This window comes from Antechinus flavipes, chromosome 3 (genome assembly GCF_016432865.1).
Source record: "Antechinus flavipes isolate AdamAnt ecotype Samford, QLD, Australia chromosome 3, AdamAnt_v2, whole genome shotgun sequence".
NCBI classification, from domain to species: domain Eukaryota; kingdom Metazoa; phylum Chordata; class Mammalia; order Dasyuromorphia; family Dasyuridae; genus Antechinus; species Antechinus flavipes.
In genome coordinates, this window is record NC_067400.1 from 432892346 (window position 1) to 432911908 (window position 19563).

Consider the following 19563-nt stretch of genomic DNA (forward strand, 5'->3'; position numbering starts at 1 on the left):
GTAATAATCAACCTAAATTGAAGGAGGTGAGGGAAATGTCAATTCAATCTCATTGGCACCTCTCAGTAGTAAAGGGGCTCTCCCATTCTATCATATAGATGAGACTCTCTATTGTTATATACACAGTGCCAGGCTGAGATTCCTCAAAATCAAAGTTAAAGAATTAAAATATTTTCTAAAGATACCTAGTTTCAAGGTCGCCAAAGAAACTCCTCTTCTTACATGATACAAATCTATTTTTTCACTTGATAAAATGAGAAAAGATCCTCCATGTAGCTCTTAAAACAAGAGAGCAGGGAGATTAAGTTAAAATGGCTAGTATGTTAGAGAAGGTAAACTTAAGGGACGCTTCATTTTAAAGTGCTGTAATGCATGTTTTTCTCCTGAAAGTCTCAAAACTGACAAAGAATCAGGCTGCAAGACCCATACAGAGAGAATACTTTGGATATAACAGTTAATGTTCTCAGCTAAAATACTGAAAGCTATGGCAGTCCTTTTGAGAATAAATCAAACTCAAAATAGTTCAAATTCCTTTAGCATGAATGTGATCTTTAAAATGTCAAGTAATAAATATCATAATAAAATGCAATGGATAGCATTGATGATACTTTTCCCGGATTCATCATTACCCCTTCATTTGGTTAACAGAAAGAAAACAAGTATTTCGAACTTCACGATAAAGCTAAAATCTTTCATTACAAATAGTGTTTCCTATAGAAGCAAAATGCATATTTCTTTTGTTAATATAAAGCATTGTATAAGTAACAAATTTAATATTTAATAACATACTTCTACCAAGAATATATATATGCATCATAAAATTAATCTGTATAGATAAATTACAGATTACCAAAATAAAGTTAATCAAGTTATTACTTCTATTAGGAAAAAATGTATCAAATAATAGTACAAGTAGACCAAAGTAAAATTTTTCACCACCAGCCAACAAATGTCTAAATCTGGCTTTTTACTCTAGATTTTTATAATGCCTATTTATCTACTGTAGGACTATCTGAAAAGGATATTCCATAAATATAAATATTTTAGGTATTTTAACAAAAATGGAATTTCTTACAAATATCTGACATTTTCAAATGAAAAATATCTAATTAGTAATCCAAGCAATATGCTTAGATATTTGAGGTTACATTTGGTTATGATTATACCACTCTTTATGTAATTTAGTATTAGTGACTTCTAGTAATGACACCTTAAATATGAATATACTAAATTACAAGGTTTTCTTTAATGAGATGATCTTTCAAATGATTATAACATAAAGTTTAGAAAAACAATCTACACCCTAGAGCAAGAATTGTATTATAAACATCCATTGTAAAAATTTACAATCAAGTATTTATTGGATTACAAACCAAAAATCATTGCATAAAATCCCACATTCAAGTCTGTCTTAAAAATGTCTTAAGACTCTCCATTAAAGTGTGAATTAAGATGCCGAAGGAAATCCCCTGTGGAAGTAATTGATGGTGGGAAAACTGCTTGACAGAATTCACATACTTGAGGTATGTGCAGTTCTGAGTCTGTACTACTTAGTGCAAATAAGTCATTCTCTTGATTAGGGTAAGGCTTCCAGAAGGGCTGTAAGGAAAATAAAAAGTTATTTTACTTTTTTGAAAAATTAATCTGACATATTTTGAATAAAGTTAACTGCACATGTTTCAACCAGTACTAAAATCAAATTATTCTTGGGTTAAAATAGGCACAAGAATTAAATCTGAACTTATATTTTCTTTAAAAAAAAAAACACAACTAAACATTGACAACAACATTTAAGAAATATATATATATGTGTGTGTATATATATATATATATATATATATATATATATGTATATATATCTATATTCATTCCTATCTTTATATATTTAGAAATCTTAGATTTACTACTAATCTTTTTAAAACACACCTATTATTATAAATAATTGCATCAGTTTTTGACGAATGATGATAATCTGTTATTTTGGAATTTTCTAAAAATTTCACATTTCTTATTTGATTACAGAAACTTTAAGCTACAGTTCTTTTAATACTATTTGGATAAAGTGGACATAACACATTTTTCTAGGGTATCAAAGGCAAAGTAAATCAAGTTTTGTCTTTAATAATTAAATAGCAAGTTTATTTAAAAAAAGTATAATTTAAAATAATCCATCTAATCTTTTTTCCCCTCGTTAAATTAGATTTTTAAAAATCTCATTGGTCAATGGCTTTTTATTTTGTAATATAAAATATTTAAATCAATCATCCAGCAAAAGTTGATATCCATTATATAAAAGTATATATATTTCTGCCACTCTTCATTCTGCCTTAGTTTGATTTTTGTTAAATGTAATTAATGCTTCTCTATTTCCTTACTTACATGCAAAGCACACTTGTTCTTTCACCTTTAGCTGGCCCAGAATTAAAATTTAAAGTTTTTCTATGACTAATTTTCTTCCAATTGAAGAAATGTAGGTAATATTCTCAAAATGATTATTTTTAACTACAGTCACATCTATAAATAACATACAGATCCTTCTTGTAACTAGGAGGGGAAGAAATACTATAACTCTTATAAAGGGTAACAAAGATCCTTCTTGTAACTAGGAGGGGAAGAAATATTATAACTCTTATAAAGGGTAACAAATTCCTTTATTTTCTGAATCTCTGTGTTAGATTTTCATCAGTTGTTTTTCTTTTATTTTTATCAATATGAGGGGGCCTATTATTCCTAAACTCATGTATTTTGAGGAGAGAATTATATGCTATATACCAAGATGTTAGGGTAGTCAATTTAAATAGATCATTTAGGCTTTATTACCAACCTTTGTTTAGAGTGTCATAAGACCTTAACTGATTTACAATCACAGTCCTCCTTGTCTAGTCAGCACTCTATCCTCATAATAAAGTTCTCGGGAACTAATTGATAATTTTATATATTACAGCATCCTCCTCTACTAACAATTAGTATAAATAAATGAAATCTATCTAAGAAGTGAGACAGAAATTTCTAAGTTACTATTTAGTTACCTTGATAAAATATTTTTAAAAATAAATTTCTCTTTGTGAGAAAAGTTGTTATGATTATACGACACACAAGTGGAAAAACCTGGTTAATTCTACTTGGCAAAATGTATATGTTCTTTATTATGCAAGTTTAATTCAAAAGAGTAACTGATTAAAATATTTAAAAGTAAAATACAGGGGTTTAGAAGGAAAAAAAGGATTAGACTTTAAAATATGGTGTGTGAATTCAGATCCCTGAAAAAAATGAAGGACTTAGAAATTATAGAATGTAAGTGCCTTGAGAATAAAGACTATCTTACTTTTGGAGTTATATTATTAGTGCCTGACACAATGTCTGGCACATAGTAGGCGCTTAACAAATTATAATTGATGACTTGGGGAAACAAACTTAGATTTTTTACTTTGCTCTCAAAGTATTCATTTGTTATTGTACTCTAAGCTAAGGGAGCTACAAGTTGGATTTATTTTAACATTTAAACTCATTTTTGAAGCTATATTTTTGACTCTCTAGGAATAAGATAAAGAAAATAAATTCATTTACTGGAACAATATGTACAAATATTTGGTATTGTGATCGTATTTAGCCAATAAAAATGTCTAACTTATGTTACATTGTTCAGTATAAAATTAATTTTTAAAAGATTTAAAGAAATTTCTTATTGATTGCTACTTAGAGATACAACTTAAATAGACCAATATTATTTCCCTATGTACAAATGCAATAATTAATTTTTAATATAAAGATTGAGATGAAATATTATTTTACTCAAATATTCTAATGTGGCTCTCAAAAAAAATAATTTCCTTACTTTCCTGCCAAAATATCAATTATCTAACCTTATGCCCCATGTCTTGTGACAGCTCAACACCAATTCTCCTACATTTTTTAAAAGCTGCATACTTCCCCATCAACTTGTAATCACATACCAGCTGTTTCACTTGCTGTAGTATAGAAAGCAAATGCACAATGCAGGGTGCCATCTACTGAAAAAATGTATGCACAGACTAACTAGTAAAAGAACAAGCAGACGAGATAATGGAGAAAAAGGGAAAAGTAACAAGGAGTAGAATGGATGTGCTTCACAGCTCCACAGGAAATCTACTAGTAATAAATGGAATTGTTTAATTTATTTCATTCTGTCACAACTATTAACTGAGATACGATCTAAAATATGGAACAAGTAGAGAACTAAAGTGAGTTTGTAATTAGTATCAGTCAGCTAAGTGCAATATTCTTGTGAAAGTAAAATACATCACAACTTTCTGAATATTTTATAGTATCATAATCTAATTTATACACTAACATTAAAGTTCTGTAAAGCCAGAGGTTTATTCATTAGCCAAGCTTTTCTGAAAATAAATTTCTTAAAGCAGAAAACAGAAACTAGGCTCCATTTTACTAAACAAATGCCTGTATTCTAAAAGAGATTCACATCAATCTGTATTTTCATGAGCTTCTGTTTATTATTATTTTTGAAATTATAGATTGTCATAGCCTCCAGGCAGTTTTAGAATATTTTTTTTTTTAAAAGAAACATTCTGTGACTGAACCTAAATTTGAAAGGGAGGGTGAAAAGGGGTTTAAGTAGTATGTATGTAGGCTTTTTAAAAGATTTAAATGAAACATGAGATTAAAATCTCAAACGTGCAGGAACTACTTAAAAAGAGTAGAAACACATAGTTAATGGTTAAGTCTGAATATGAAATAATGAAAGCTCCCTTACTGCTCCCTAACCCCTCAAATTCCAACACACTACAATGCCTAGTACTATGTACCTGAGAACTGGCATAGTTTAAAAAATAGAAATTTTCAGTATTATGATAAATATAAATACTGTAACTACTTATCATAAAATACATTATAATTAATGAATGGGGTCAACACACTGAATTTGGATTTTCTTAAAAAAAAAAAACTTTTAAAAAAATGCCACAAACTTAGATTTGGGACTCTTCAAGATCCTTTAGTTCAGGTCCCTCATTTTACAGATGAAGAAATACAGTGACATTTCCAAGGTCATATGTGAAACAGAAACACAACTCAATTTACAAATAGTAGTACCTAAAGAGATAATAATCACATTATGAATTTTTGAAGTTATAGCAAGAGATAGATTCCACAGAGGTTAATATATACAAATGTCTACATACAAAATGTCAAGATATGTGGGGCTATTTTAAAAACATAAATTATGCATTATTGTAGAAATAGCTCTATTTTCTGCACCAAGTCTTATCTTTGGTTAATTACTCACTTAATATTAGAAAGATATGTCATTATACGATTATCAATGTGTCAAAACATAATGTAATACTGACCAATGAAAATCAATTACCTGCTGTGGTCCTCGGACAGCTCTTCCTGGGGAATCTGGTGATGCAAATAGTACCCCTGGGTTGTCCTGAACTTGAAGGAACTTATTTACATATATGATATCATGGTCTCCAGCTGGCAGACACACTGCTTTATCCAGAGCTGTCTTGGTACATGTATTGATAGAGTTCGAAGGTTTTGTCTTGTCAGAAGTTGTGATGTTTTGCATTGCTGAAGTTATGAGGTCAATTCTATGAGGCTCGAACAGAGCACCTTCTGGTTTCACTAAAGTCACCGAATCATCCCTAAGGTCCTTCTCAAACTTATCCTGACCCACAGCCTCAGTTCTGGCCAGACCCATAACTTGGGGTTTGTCTGGAGTGCTGTGCAAGAAAGTGGAGTCATTATCTGTAGGTGGAAACTTGACATTAAATTTGGAAAGTGACTCTAAAGAGTTGTTTTCCTCTTCTTGGCCCAGTCCTCTCGGTGTAACAGATGTGATGTGTGATGACCCTCTATTTATAACATCCTTAACTTGAGGCTTAAAAGGTTCTTCTGGTTGTTGCTCATCAGTTTTATCAGTACATTGTATAGGCATAGAGAATTGTATTTCTGCAGGGCAAAAGGATCACATTCAAGTTTAGTTCATTTTTGAAATTTTTGTTTAATCAAGTAAGTTCTGAGTTCTCTCAAGGTTTTAGTAATTTTTAAGATGGTAGGACACGACAATTTTTTTTTTTTTTTAATGTTTGTAGTTACTACTGTCATTACTCAGGAATATTAACCCATTTCTGGAAGTGAATTAAAAGGTAGCCTACCTCATTGTACAACTTTTATCATCCCTTGCACTTTCACCTAATATTCTTATGTTTATTCAACAGACATTACAATATCCATTATTTGTAGGAGCACTAGTCACAGTTTTGTTCAATTATGGTGCTCCACACCATCATAAAACAATGATCTTATATGTACTTGAAACTTTTTGTCAGTAAGCAAAGCAGCAACTATTGATATATTTACTAAAAAAATTCATTAGAAGAAAACACAAAAGGGTATATATATGTATGTATGTATATATATATATATGTCAAAGACTTATACATACTAATGGCCTTATTCCTAGGTGTTACTAAGTTACTGACAATCATTTCTCAATTAATGTTAATTGACAGGCAGATACAGTGACAACCCAAAATAGTTGAAAAAGATTTAAGATTTCTAATACTTCTTTCTAAATCTCCCCAAATTTGTTCTTCAGAAGGTAGAATGTTTTATTTTGTCATGTGAATTCCAAAATGAAACATACCTATATTCCCATGCTTTATTTTGGAATTCACATGACAAAATAAAATATTCTATCCTGTGAAGACCTTACTTAGGAAGATTTAGAAAGCAGTCCAATCTCTTTAGCTCTGCTCCAAAAATGTCAGGCAACCTAAAATAAATTGATCTTAAAAAAACTGTATTTAAGACAATTTCCTTTGCTTAAAGGGTCCTCTACTGTGATACATGTTCCACAATAGAAGTACAGGAGATACTGAAATATATAATGTACTACTATCAACAACTGTAAGTGTTGACTGAATTGAACCTGAAAGTAAGATTTTACATGGATCATGATCTTTAGTTACTGTGGATTATTTACAAACTTCAGATTTAAAAAAAAATTAAAAATAAGTCTATTGTTATTTAGTTGAAAATATTGTCAAAAGTGTATAGTTAGTTGTATTTCATCCAGAATACTATAGGGGGAAAGACATTTAAAGTTATTTAAATTCAACAAATATTTGTTAAATGCCTGCTGTGTGCAGGTCATTCTATTAGCACTTATATAGGACATAGTTCTTGCCCTTACAGATCTTTAAGTTCAGTAACAGAAACTTCGCTTATACTTAGAACACTCATTCCATCACCTTACCTGTCTTGAAGCCACTTAAGAGTCAAGAAGAAGCTCATGTTTTGAGCACTGTAAGGATTCTGCTCTAGGTATGCATGAGCTTCTAGGCAGACAAAGCCCATGAACTAAAGTTGATAAACTTAATTCAGGAGAGCTCTTCAGATTCTGATTAATTTTCTTGTCTTATTTTAGGCAAAACTAATATCTGGCTTTCCTTTATCTGATTTTCTAAGGTATAGTCAATAAAAATAGAAAATTACAGGAGTATGGTAGTGGCAGAAATCCTTAAAGCAGTTAAGAAATGATGACTTAAATGAAAAAATAGAAAAATTGTAAGAATTAAAAATAAGAACTCAAAGTCTGACATTTTGAGATAATTCCATACAGAGTCCAATAGTCCTACCCATTTCAATATTGGGAATTACTTAATTATATATGTAGCATTGCAGAATAAAAGATTTCTATATTTATGACACTCCTTCTCCCCAAACCTCAGTAAGAATTAAATGGTTTTGGGTAGGCTTTAATAGAGCAAAGTACCATTCATTTTAGATAACATTTCCATCAAAGATAGTTACTTTTTTAAAAATTGACACTTCAAAGGGTTTTAATAATCCTGAAATCCCACTAACAGAATCTTCATTTTCTTAAAATCTCCGACAAATGAAGCTATGTGGTGCTTTAGTTTTTATTCTCTTATGCCACTGCAAAGCAGAGTTCACACTTGTACTTTACGTACCTTTGATAATTTCTATTTATAGATGGCTAAAAGTACAATTTAGGATTAAATTTTAAGAGTAAGTATTGGATCTGAAATTCTTATTTCTTTCAAAGCTCAGCAAGTCATGAATCAATTCCTACAGGAAGTCTTTCCTAATTCTGGTAATTAATGCTCTCTCTTACCTCAGATTATTATGCATATATTAATCTTTTTCTCTTTTTCCATTCTCCTAGTAGAATTTAAGTTTCATGAGGGCATTTACATTGTTTTTGTAAACCTAGTGCCTAGCATAATACATCATATATTATAGTTAATATATGTTTGTTGGATCTAACTAAAATTTGCTTCAAAATTTGAGATTTAAAGTGGCTTGGAAATTTTCTCAATCAGACTATAATGTTAATGGTAAGAATCACTTTTCTTTTGTTAGTAGACTGCATGGTACAGATATTCTATAAGTTTTTTAACATAGCAAAAATGGTATAGCCATATACTAAATTTTTTTTACTTAATTTTTCACAACTTAGAAGCTCCTAAAAGTCACTAACTCTCAAGCATGCCAGTGGCACTGAATGTTATGATGAGAGAAAATGGTAGTATATAATTGCCCACTGGGGGAATATGAGTTCAAATTCATGCTCTTCTATTAAATTCTTTGGGGACCATAGCAAGTCATTTATATTAGAGCTTCAGTTTCTTTACTGGTCAAATGAAGAGGTTGGACGAGATGAGGAGACAAATCTGGTCCATCACATAATTTGACTATGCTCATACCATATTTAGTTGCATTCTTCAAGTCAGTAAAATTTCTTTTTGGCCCATTTTACTTTAAAACTGACTTTGGAAAGCAAGGAGAGGTACAATGAACAAATACTTTTGAACATTACAACAACCTATGAGAATCAGGTGAAAGTTCAAATTATTTTTCATTTTACTATCTGTTTATATTTAAAAAGGAAAAAAGACACCCTCAATATTTACATGCTATTGACTCTAAGCCTCTTTCCTTACTTTTACAGAACTGATCCCCATTTTATTAAGATAGCTATTATTGTCATATTTACTCATATGTGCATGTTCCCTTAAATGACAACACATTTGGGAAATGAGAAAGGTGAAGATATGCAATAATGAAAAAGAGAAAGAATACATACAATTCTAGAGGTAGCAAGACAAAGTGGACCGAACTTAAATTTTCTGAACTTGGCAGCTCTCAAAGGCCAGTGACTTCCAAGAATGTATCCCCTTCTTCTGGCAGTGGACATGATATTGGCAGGAAGCTCTGAGAACTGGTAGCCTCATTACAATCCTGTAGTTGATAATACCTAAGCTCAAGTTCTGCCTGCATGGGAGATGGGGGTCCCTCCCTCCCAAGCATCTGATCATGGGCAAGTTACTTAATATTTTAGTTCTCCAAGGAACTTTCTAAATATAGACTTAGGTACAGATGAGCTGCAAACCAGCATTGATAGAGGGAGCTTCCACACTTGGAGTTCTCCATTCTGAAGAAATCACATGTGAAGACCAAAAATTTAGCAATCTACAAATTATTCCGGGATAGCAATTACTTTGCTTGAAAATAACAAAATTTTAAAGTTTATATAACATGACAATCAAGAAATACAAGTGAAATTCTCATGTGTATAATTTTTTTTTGTAATTCTTTAGATAGCATGTTAAATATTTTCATCACAAGTTTATAGAACATAATATGTATGATTAGAAGTTTTAATCTGATAAATCCTATGCATCTGTTCCAAAATTTCTGGTAGTTTTCTTTTCATTCGATTCATTAGTGCCAGAAGCATAATGTTCAATACTTCGGTTTATTGTTTACATTCTACAAACTGTACTTTGTAACACAAGGGTTATCCTCTATCTTAAAAAAAAATGTTGTTTGTTGCTTGCGGCAGAGTTAGAATACTGCAAGAAAGTAGTATTAAAAAGCAGTTTTGTGGGCAAAAATAAAGTTAAACAATCAGCATTCTGGTTGACAGATGTATACTCAGATTTAAACCTGAGCAATTTTTAAATAGTCAAAGTATTAGGCCATTGATAATGGGGGTAAATTCTCTTTGTAACAAAGATTATCACACCATTATAATGTTTCAACAGGATGCTGATGTTTGGGAGAAAATGCCTATGGATTCTAGGTAGCACATATTTGCAGCTATTGAATATATTGATATAAATGAATATAATTATTTCTAGTTTATAAATATCTAAGCATAATTGGTAAACATTAAAGGTTACCTCTCCAAAAACATCTGAAAAAAAGCTGATCTAGAGAAAATTATTTTTGGAAGCACCACTGATTATTAAAGTTGCTTTTCTCACCAATACTTCAGATAATTCATCTACAACTTTTTGGAAAATAAAATAGTTAAAATTCTGAAATGAAGTCTAACTATGAAATCATTTAAATATAAATAATCAGGATATAAAATTTAGAATTGGCTAATGACCTTTATATAATTTATTACATATAGAGTTAAATACTAGAGCACTGCTTTAGTAAATTCCAAAAGGAGATAAGAAAATCACATTTTTTTTTGGAAAGACATTTTGGAATATCCAAATCACAAAGGTTTCTTATTTAGCATGTTAAGTTACTATCAATTTACCTTCCTTTTGTCCCCTTGTAGTACCTGAGTGGCAGTTTCCATTCCCTATACTTTGCCATTAGCACTGTGCTACAGAGAAGTCATGTTAGAGTAAGTGAGGCAGTACAGGAATTTTGAGAACTGAGTCTTCAGAATGGATGGGACTTTTTGATCACATTGTCACAGCTACACAAAGCAGATATTTTCGCTGAACTTTTTATATTAAATAATTCTTCTTTATCTCAGAGACAGAAGTACAAAATTCATGCATCTGATATTTTTTCCACTTATATAGTAGATGGAATTTCACTGAAGTTTAGTGATCTATTAAGCTAGTAATTTATGCAATACCCAAAACAGAAAATTATAATTTAAGGCTATGTTCCCTAATGACTAATAAGCATTCACTAAGTATTTATACAACTAAATTTTATGTACATAGATAATATCAGTATGATGTGAAGGAAGATGAAATTGTACTAACACTTTATGCATTTGGATATTGAAGTGAGAAACTACTTTATATGGAATAAGATATACACTGTTAAGAAAAAAACTCTAAATCCTGAAGCATTAATATTGTAGCAAAATAAATTTAATCTTACCAGGTATAGGTTCTTGAATGTTAAGTCTGTTTAAGTAGTCTCTTTGTACTCTTGCTAACATGCATATCCTACGGAATTCTTCTTTCATTTCATAGAAAATCTTCTCTATTTCTTCTCTGGAAGTGCAGTGTGTTGAATATAAACCTATTATTCTGATTTTTCAGCACATAACATTTAATAAAACATTTCCAATATATATTTCATGTTTTCATGTACCAAAGAAATGATTCAAATCTGTTTTTTTTTTTTAAAAGCTGGTTTGAGAACTAATATCAAAGCAGTCAATTTATTAAAAGTTCTCTTTCAAAATTAGTTTGTTTTGTATTGGGATTACAGAAGGTCAATCTCTCACTTACTCATATAGAACATTAAAGTTGTTAAGACTGGTTCTTACCTTTCTGTTAGGGGAAGCATAAGTATATATTACTTTTCCACAAAATTATGTAAAAGAAAAAAATGCAAGTCTATATTTAACATATAGGTAAAATTGACTTTTTCATGTTTTACAGAATAACTATATATTATTTGCAATGGAAAGAGCTTAGGATGAGAAATAATTTTTTCCAGTTTGGGAATTTACTATGCCTGTCATAAAACAAATAACCAAATCTTTCTCTAGGCCTCAGTTTCCTCATTGTTAAAAATAAAGACGTAATGCTAGATGACTGCTAAACTTCTGCATCATTTTCTTGCTCTATGGTTCTATTTCTTAGCAATTGTAAATATTTGGAGGAAAAAAAAATTTTTAAATGCAGATGTACCTTTTATTGAATAAAGAAAAACTTGGATGCCCTGGAGGATTTTCCTGTCTAGGTGAAGACTCTGGTCTTTTTACCTTAAAGAAGATACAAAAAGATGATGATTTTTACTTAAATGTACTTCTAATTTTCAATAAGATGAAGCTAACAAAATGTGAGCTATTTTTAAAAAACTCTGTGTATTCTTTTCTCTGATAATTCAAGGAGTCATGAAGCTTGAATTGTGAGTCTTTACGGATCAAGATTCCAATTCTGATTGCCCGCGTTATTGAAATGAACCAGACATCTTGCCTGTGAAATTTTTTCTCTATTTTAGTGCTCACTAATGTTAGATGAAACATGTAAATCAATCCCTTAGAGTATTAAGTTACAACTTCTTTGCTGAAAAATGCAGCTGTGGAAGGGAAAAGGGGAAAACCCAGAAAACCAAGCAGCTGATTCCTTAGCATTTAACAAGCATTTGAAAGATTTGTAAAAATAGCCCTATTATGTATTTAAACTACTTCCATACCAGTTCTTACCTTTCACTACCACCTTGTGGCTTATATTGGTATTACACAGATTTTGAACATCCAAAAGTTGATTATGTTCTAAAGATCTATCAGTTGAAAACTTTTTCCATGAACTAGGGCAATCAAATGCTACAACTTAGAAATCTAGAGTGAACATCACATATTTAGTACTATTTAAGTGAAGTTTAATATATGAAGACAATAGTTATAAAAAACCAAACATGCTTTCAAACAAATAGGCAACTTATATTTAAAAATTTCTATGCATACTAATCATCATTTAGGTATGCTATTAAGTGCTTTTAAACAGGAAATTTTAATTCATTTCTTATCCTCTTATCATTTGAAAGCATATACGAGTAATCTTGCTTTTTTGTTAAATCTTGATTTTTTAAAAGTCTTATTTCTTCCTAAAGGCAGGAATTGACTCAAGTTCTTCTTTCTTTAGATAACTCTTCAATTTGTTCTAATTTACTGTTCCCATTTTCCAACTGTTCCTTAAATAACACAGGAATTGTTGAACATTTCTAAATGAGGAGGAATATCATTATGCAAACGTTATGGATAGGTTGAATTAAATCTTGGCAACTCAAATGATTTCAACTTTATATAGTACATTATTATCAGCTGGAGGTGAAATAAAAACCATTTGCTCTTCAGTGCTGTCTGCCTGATACACATTTATCTTGGTAAAACATATTTACCAAGATTATTTGCTTATATACAATTACTCAAAAGCTTCAGCTGAATTTATTAACAACCAAAAAAAAAAAAAAACCAGACTGGAAAATCTTTTTCATTATGTTTGTTTCTAACAGTGGTAGACAATGTTTTTCTTTGGTTATAAGACTATGGTTATAAGATAAAATCATCAAACAGATTAGAAGAGAAAGTTTCTTGATCACAATGTGATCAAGTTTGCAAAGACTTACTTTGGAAATCAGAGAAAGTGAAATGATCTGGAAATTAGTAGTTATATTTAATAGTAAGCTACCTATTCAAAAAGTTATAAATACAAACAACAAATGTACTTTAACTGAAAATCCTAATATGATTTCTTTGATTTTTAAAGATTGTAAACAAAGATGAGAAGAATGAATTACTAAAAACATAAGAAAACATTTGGAAGTTTGGTGCTATAAATAAAACAGAATGTATTGTGTTCATCTGCCCCTTTGTTTAAAAAAAAAAAAAACCCCAAACAACTACGTGGTTTATCTCATTGTTAGGGAAAAAATGCTATGAAAAATAAAAAGAACCAAAGAGAAGTGGTTTTTAAATTATTTTGAAGTAACAGTCAAGATAACTGAAAAGAACAAAAAAAAAGATAAAAATTTTTGGTCTTATTTTTGAAATACTCTAGTTATCTCTTATTTTTTTTGAAGTTCAAAAGAACTATACAATTTTGTCTGGTTAATTTTAATTAAACTAATGAGCCCAGTAGTATCCCCTAGAAATCCAAGCAATTTAAAATTTCATGCAGAAAGCTGCATGAAGACTTTGGCACAGCCTGTATTTCCTAAATCTTTTTTATTCCAGATCCATAGCTAGCTAAAATGACTAGCTTGAGTTACTTCAGGAGAGTAATTAAAATTTGATTTGGAGGCAGAAAGTTATATGTGTTTGTTGGTGGATCAGGAGGGAGAAGAAATAAGAAAAGGCTGTACTATTATAGAATTTTTCTTTGTAGAAGTCCAAACAGAGTTATCTAAATTTTTTCTTTAAAATACTAATTTTGCGATTATTGTTATTGCTATTATTCAATAACTTTAAGGTCCATTTCTAAAAATCTGAGCTTGAAGGTTCTAAAAGGCCAAGATGAGGAGAGAGTTAAGTTCTGGAGATGGTGTAGGCACTAAGCCTGCATAAAATTTTAGATATGGGATTTAGTATACTCAATTCAGGCAACAACTAGTGGATCAGTCTCAGTGGTATGTGAAGTGCATAAAGAAAAGTCATATGAAAAAAGTATTGAAAGTTATTAATACTCTCTTTTAGATTAAGGAAGAAAATATGGTGTGTGTGTGTGTGTGTGTGTGTGTGTGTGTGTGTGTGTGTGTGTGAAAAATGGAATGGAAAACATAGAAAGTATCAGTTGTGGAATGGTTATTCAATAATGCTGGGTAGGTTATGGAAAAATGGTCATAGTATAAGAGAAAAATAGAATCTGGATTAATTTGTCAATTAAATTTTTGACATTTAAGAATAAAAAGTAACAAATAAATAAATAAAAGAACCAAGACTGAATATATTCTTACCGGTGTTAGATAGGTTGAGATCAAAGACATTATGGTGAAGCCAGAAAGTAGAAAATGTAGAAAGGGCTGCAACATTGAAGAAAATAAAGTAGAAGAAAGCACATTTGGAAAAATTACAGAAAGAGATTTGATAAGAGTAAACACAAAGACGAAGCAAAGCAAAAGAGTAAAGAACAGAAGGCTGAATAAAAAAGTTACTAGGAAGCTATATTTAATCTATAGGAATTTCAGACCATATACAATCTGTAGGTCTCATTACAGGCTCCTTGCTATTCCTGAAAATCTAGCAAAGCAAGAGGAACACAAATCACAGGAGCACTGTCTCAAAGCAGTGTGCTAGGCAAACCTACTGTCAGTGTGGGAACAACTCCAGGACAAAATGGGATACATCCCAGAGTTCTGAAGGAAGTGGCAAGAAAATAAACAATAAGGAAATAAAATTAAACACCCCAATTTCTTCCAAGTTCTTTACAGAGGGATGATTTGACTTAAAAAAAAAAAGTCTGTATTAGTATAATACTGAGATTAAAAATTAAAGCTACAAATAATTTTCTAAGCCTTTCATAGTTAACCAAATTAAAGTGTTTATTACTTTCTAATGGGTGTTAGGAACATTAGTTTTAGAATATAATACTTTGCAGCAAAGGATATTTGATATTTTCTTGGATTTCATTTTTTAAGAAGTCTTTTCATACAAAATGAAAATATGGTAACTTACATGCCCAATTTAACAAGTAACATTTTGCTCTTTGGCAACCACTTCAGTGAAATCACTTGGAAAAAAGATTATTTCTCCCTGTTATGGTTGTTTGTTTGGATATGATTTTAATAGAGCATTTGATATAGAAGACAGTCAGCCTTAGAGTTGCCAAGAATGCAAGAGAAGAGGGAGTTTCTATAATAGAAATTCCTTATACTTTTAAAATCATAGGCCTTTCCTCTCCTGCTCCAAAATAAAAGCAAACAAAAAATATTAATAAGGTCAGACAGCAACAGATTTGTGGATGTATACATGCCAATCCAATAAGGAAGGTCACAGAAAGAGTAAAAATTATTGATCATACCAATGTGCATTAATTAAAAAATTTCCAATGTCTAAAACTTTCTTGTTTACCACTGAACCTGAAAAAATGATTATTTATGAGAAAGTTAGAATTAGTGATCAATACAAAGCTTGATATTTACAGGCTTCTTACTAATTAATTAGTAAGCTTTTTTATGGTTTATTATAATCAAGCAGAAAATTTAACTCCAAAATATCCAATGTAAATCTATTCATATGCTGTAGAAATCAGTTCAATGTTGATATCACCATATTTGAAATTACAGCCAAAGGGAAATTTGGTCATTACTTCCATGCCAGAATTCTAACCACTTTAAAAACAATATTTGAAAACAAATTGTTTAAATTGGCTGCCTCCACTTCCTTATCGCCTATTCAGTATTGAGGTTCCTATGACCTGATTTTTACTCTCATAGTGAAAATGTGCCCTCTGTTGCTAGTGACATAATCACCAAAATTTTATGGCCCTTTCTAAAGACAGCAGTACTCTCGTTGAAACACTTCTTTCTTGGTATTCATGACACACTAAATTATCCTACTCTTCTTCATCCTCCTTGACCATATATATTCTCTGTCTCTTTTGCTGCCAGCATCATGGGATAATGGAAAGAGAAAAAGGTTTGAAAATAGGAGTGAGGTTTGACTCTCATTCCCAAAACTGATTTTCTGTGTGGCTGTGTACATATAACATAACTTCTACAAGACTTCAGTTTCCTAATCATTAAAAATAGGATGATAACACTTGTAATATTTATCTCACAGGATCATTGTGAAGATTTAATATGATAACACTTATTTGTAACAAAATTGTTATATAAATGCCAATAATATTATCATTTTCATTCCTAAAACAAGCATTGTTCAAAGTTTGACTCTTGCCATGTCTTACTCTTTCTCTTAATCTGAGAGACTTTATCCATGATCACAACTTCAACTATCATTCCTATTATGTGGAAATTTCACAAATCTATAACTTAAAAAAAAAAATTTAGACTTTCACATTCAACTAACTTGTTTGAAATGATTTTATTTCAACTGAAACATGCTAAAACCAAAAGTCAATAAATTCCCCACTTCTCCCAAATTCCTTAATTAATTCTTAGCTAGGCTTTTTCTCCCATTTAGCTAGGCTTAAAACTCTGTCACCAATATAGTTTTTTCCTCCCCTCAATTCAGTGTTGCTTCCTTCTGATTTTACTCTAATCCAGGCCTACATCATTTTGCCACAACTGGCTTGTTTGTTTTTTTGAAGGCAGTCATGCAACTTGCCCAGGTTCACAAAGCTTGGCAGTATTTGAGGGCAGATTTGAACTCTGGACCAAGGCTCAATCCATCACACCATCTAGCTGCCCCTTTCCAACTATTCCTTTCCAATCTGTACTATCATCCTGCACACAGGCAGGTTAACTTTCTTCAAACATGGTATTCAAGATGTTATTCTTCCATGAAATCACTTCCATATCCCTACTGTCTTTTCAAATCAATTCATCAAGAGCTTATTATGTGCCAGGCACTATACTAGCAGCTTATTTTACTTTCTTTATAGCTTTAGAGTTTAAGGACACATTCAGTCAGTTATATAAACCTTTCCAGTTTATAGAAGCCAGGGGGCTTCTCTCTAATATATCCTATCCCTCTGTATGCTCTGAAATTCTAATGATATCTAACCCAGTGCTGCCTTCACTTTGTCACTCCTCTCTACTTGGGCATCTCCTCATCAGCAATAGATACCTAGAGAAATAGTTTTACAGGTGCCATTAGAAAAATCCCCTCCCTCAATAGCACAGCAGACCTATGCCCTGTCCCACAGATTAGCCAGTAGCTGCCCTTTAGCAGGAAGCATCCAGGGCACTGCCTAGTGTGTAAACGCCCTTCCCAACTTTCCACCTTTTTTTTTTTTTTTTTTCATTTTAGATAGAATTTTGTGAGCCTCCCCAGAATGAGCAAAAATAAATGGTTGTGACAAGATCTCACTTCATTTATCTTTCCTCCAAACCTCTTTTTCTTTTAAATTCTGAATCTGCTGAAGATACCACTGCCCTCCCAGTCATTATGGTCACAACCTCAGTATCACTTTTGATTTTTCACTCTTACCCCAAGTAAACAATAAGTTGCCAAATGTAATCACTTTTACAACCACAACATCTCTTACATTTGTCCCCTTCTTGCTACTCACATAGCATCTTGGTTTAGGCCCCCATCATTACTCACATGTTACTGGTGCAAATAACCTCTTAATTTATTTTCCTGCTTCAAATGTCTCCCTCCTCAATTCATTCTCCAAACAGATGTCAAAATACAGATTCATGTCCCTTCCTACTCAACAATATTAATTAGTTACATGTTCACTCTAGGATCAAAAAGTTATATAACTTAAAATTTTGATTATATCAAATTGAAAAGTTTTTGTACAAACAAAACTAATGCAGACAAGATTAGAAGGGAAGCAAAAAACTGGGAAAACATTTTTACAGTCAAAGGTTCTGATAAAGGCCTCATTTCCAAAATATATAGAGAATTGACTCTAATTTATAAGAAATCAAGCCATTCTTGATCATTCTATACTTCAACAACAATACTATATGATGATCAATCCTGATGGATGTGACCCTCTTCAACAATGAGATGAACCAAATCAGTTTCAATAAAGCAGCAATGAATGAACCAGCTACACCCGGCGAAAAAACTCTGGGAAATGAGTATGAACCACTACATTGAATTCCCAATCCTTCTAATTTTTGTCCGCCTGCATTTTTGGATTTCCTTCACAGGTTAATTGTACACTATTTCAAAGTCTGATTCTTTTTATATAGCAAAATAACTGTATAGACATATATACATATATTGTATTTAATTTATACTTTAACATATTGGTCAACTTGCCATCTAGGGGAGGAGGTGGAGGGGAGGAAGTGGGGAGAAGGAGGTGAAAAATTGGAACAAAAGGTTTTGCAATTGTCAATGCTGAAAAATTACCCATGCATATATCTTGTAAATAAAAAGCCATAATAAAAAAAAAAACTTAATTATTAGTATAGTATAAAATGCATATAAATAAGTAAATATACACATATTGAAGTGGGTCCTCATTAAAAAAAGATAGGTACACTTTTAAATTTAGAGATCCCCTGGAATTTTTCTTTGGATCCTCGGTAGTTAGCCGAGATCAATATTTAATCAATGTTTGTTAAAATGTCTTCTGACGTAGAGTAGTGGAAGCATTTGATCAAAATAGTGGTTTCTGAAGTGAACTGTCAAAGAATAACTGGTCAGTATATGCTTTTTTGCCTCGCTGATATTATATTTAATAAGAATGAAATATAGATACAAAGGAATATGTACATATCTATGTATATGTGGGTTTGTGTATATGTGTGTGTGTCTATGAATTAATAGGTCAGCTAGGAGGTATAATGATGAAATAGTAAGGTAGCTAGGTGGTACAGTGGATAGACTGACGAGATTAGAATCAGGAAGATTCTTTTCCTGAGTTCAAATCTGGCCTTAGACATGTACTAGCTGTGATCTCCAGACATAGTTGAACAATAACAAAGTGATACATAAATTGTTTATGATACATAAAGTTTAATCAATAATCTAGAAGGGAGAATACATAATAAAATCTCAAGGTTTTAAATAACACTAAGTTCTTACAATTAATGAAATGCCAAGATCTTTTAAGGTTAAATAGAAAAACTAAATGAGCTTCAATGGGGCTGTTTTTAAAAATATAAGTGAAAAGTAGCCTAAATGATATATCCAGGACACAGAAAAGAGACTTGGGAGTCACTGTAGATTGTCTG

The 19563-nt window shown here is 31.1% G+C and overlaps 1 protein-coding gene across 8 annotated transcripts in view; it reads right to left on the bottom strand.

Moving 5' to 3' along the window:
• Positions 1–1333: 1333 nt before the first annotated feature.
• Positions 1334–19563, bottom strand: part of TANK (TRAF family member associated NFKB activator) — an 85576-nt gene continuing 67346 nt past the window's right edge. For 5 of the 8 annotated variants that reach the window (XM_051986284.1, XM_051986283.1, XM_051986276.1 and 2 more), the window contains exons 5-9: positions 14698–14763; positions 11931–12004; positions 11170–11321; positions 5363–5952; positions 1334–1599 (exon numbers count right to left, since the gene is read on the bottom strand). In XM_051986284.1, coding sequence (XP_051842244.1) covers positions 1423–1599; positions 5363–5952; positions 11170–11321; positions 11931–12004; positions 14698–14763 — 1059 coding nt within the window. In that variant the 3' untranslated portion in view covers positions 1334–1422. The remainder of the gene's footprint in view (positions 1600–5362; positions 5953–11169; positions 11322–11930; positions 12005–14697; positions 14764–19563) is intronic. The other 3 variants (XM_051986278.1, XM_051986279.1, XM_051986280.1) reach the window with 3 other exon arrangements.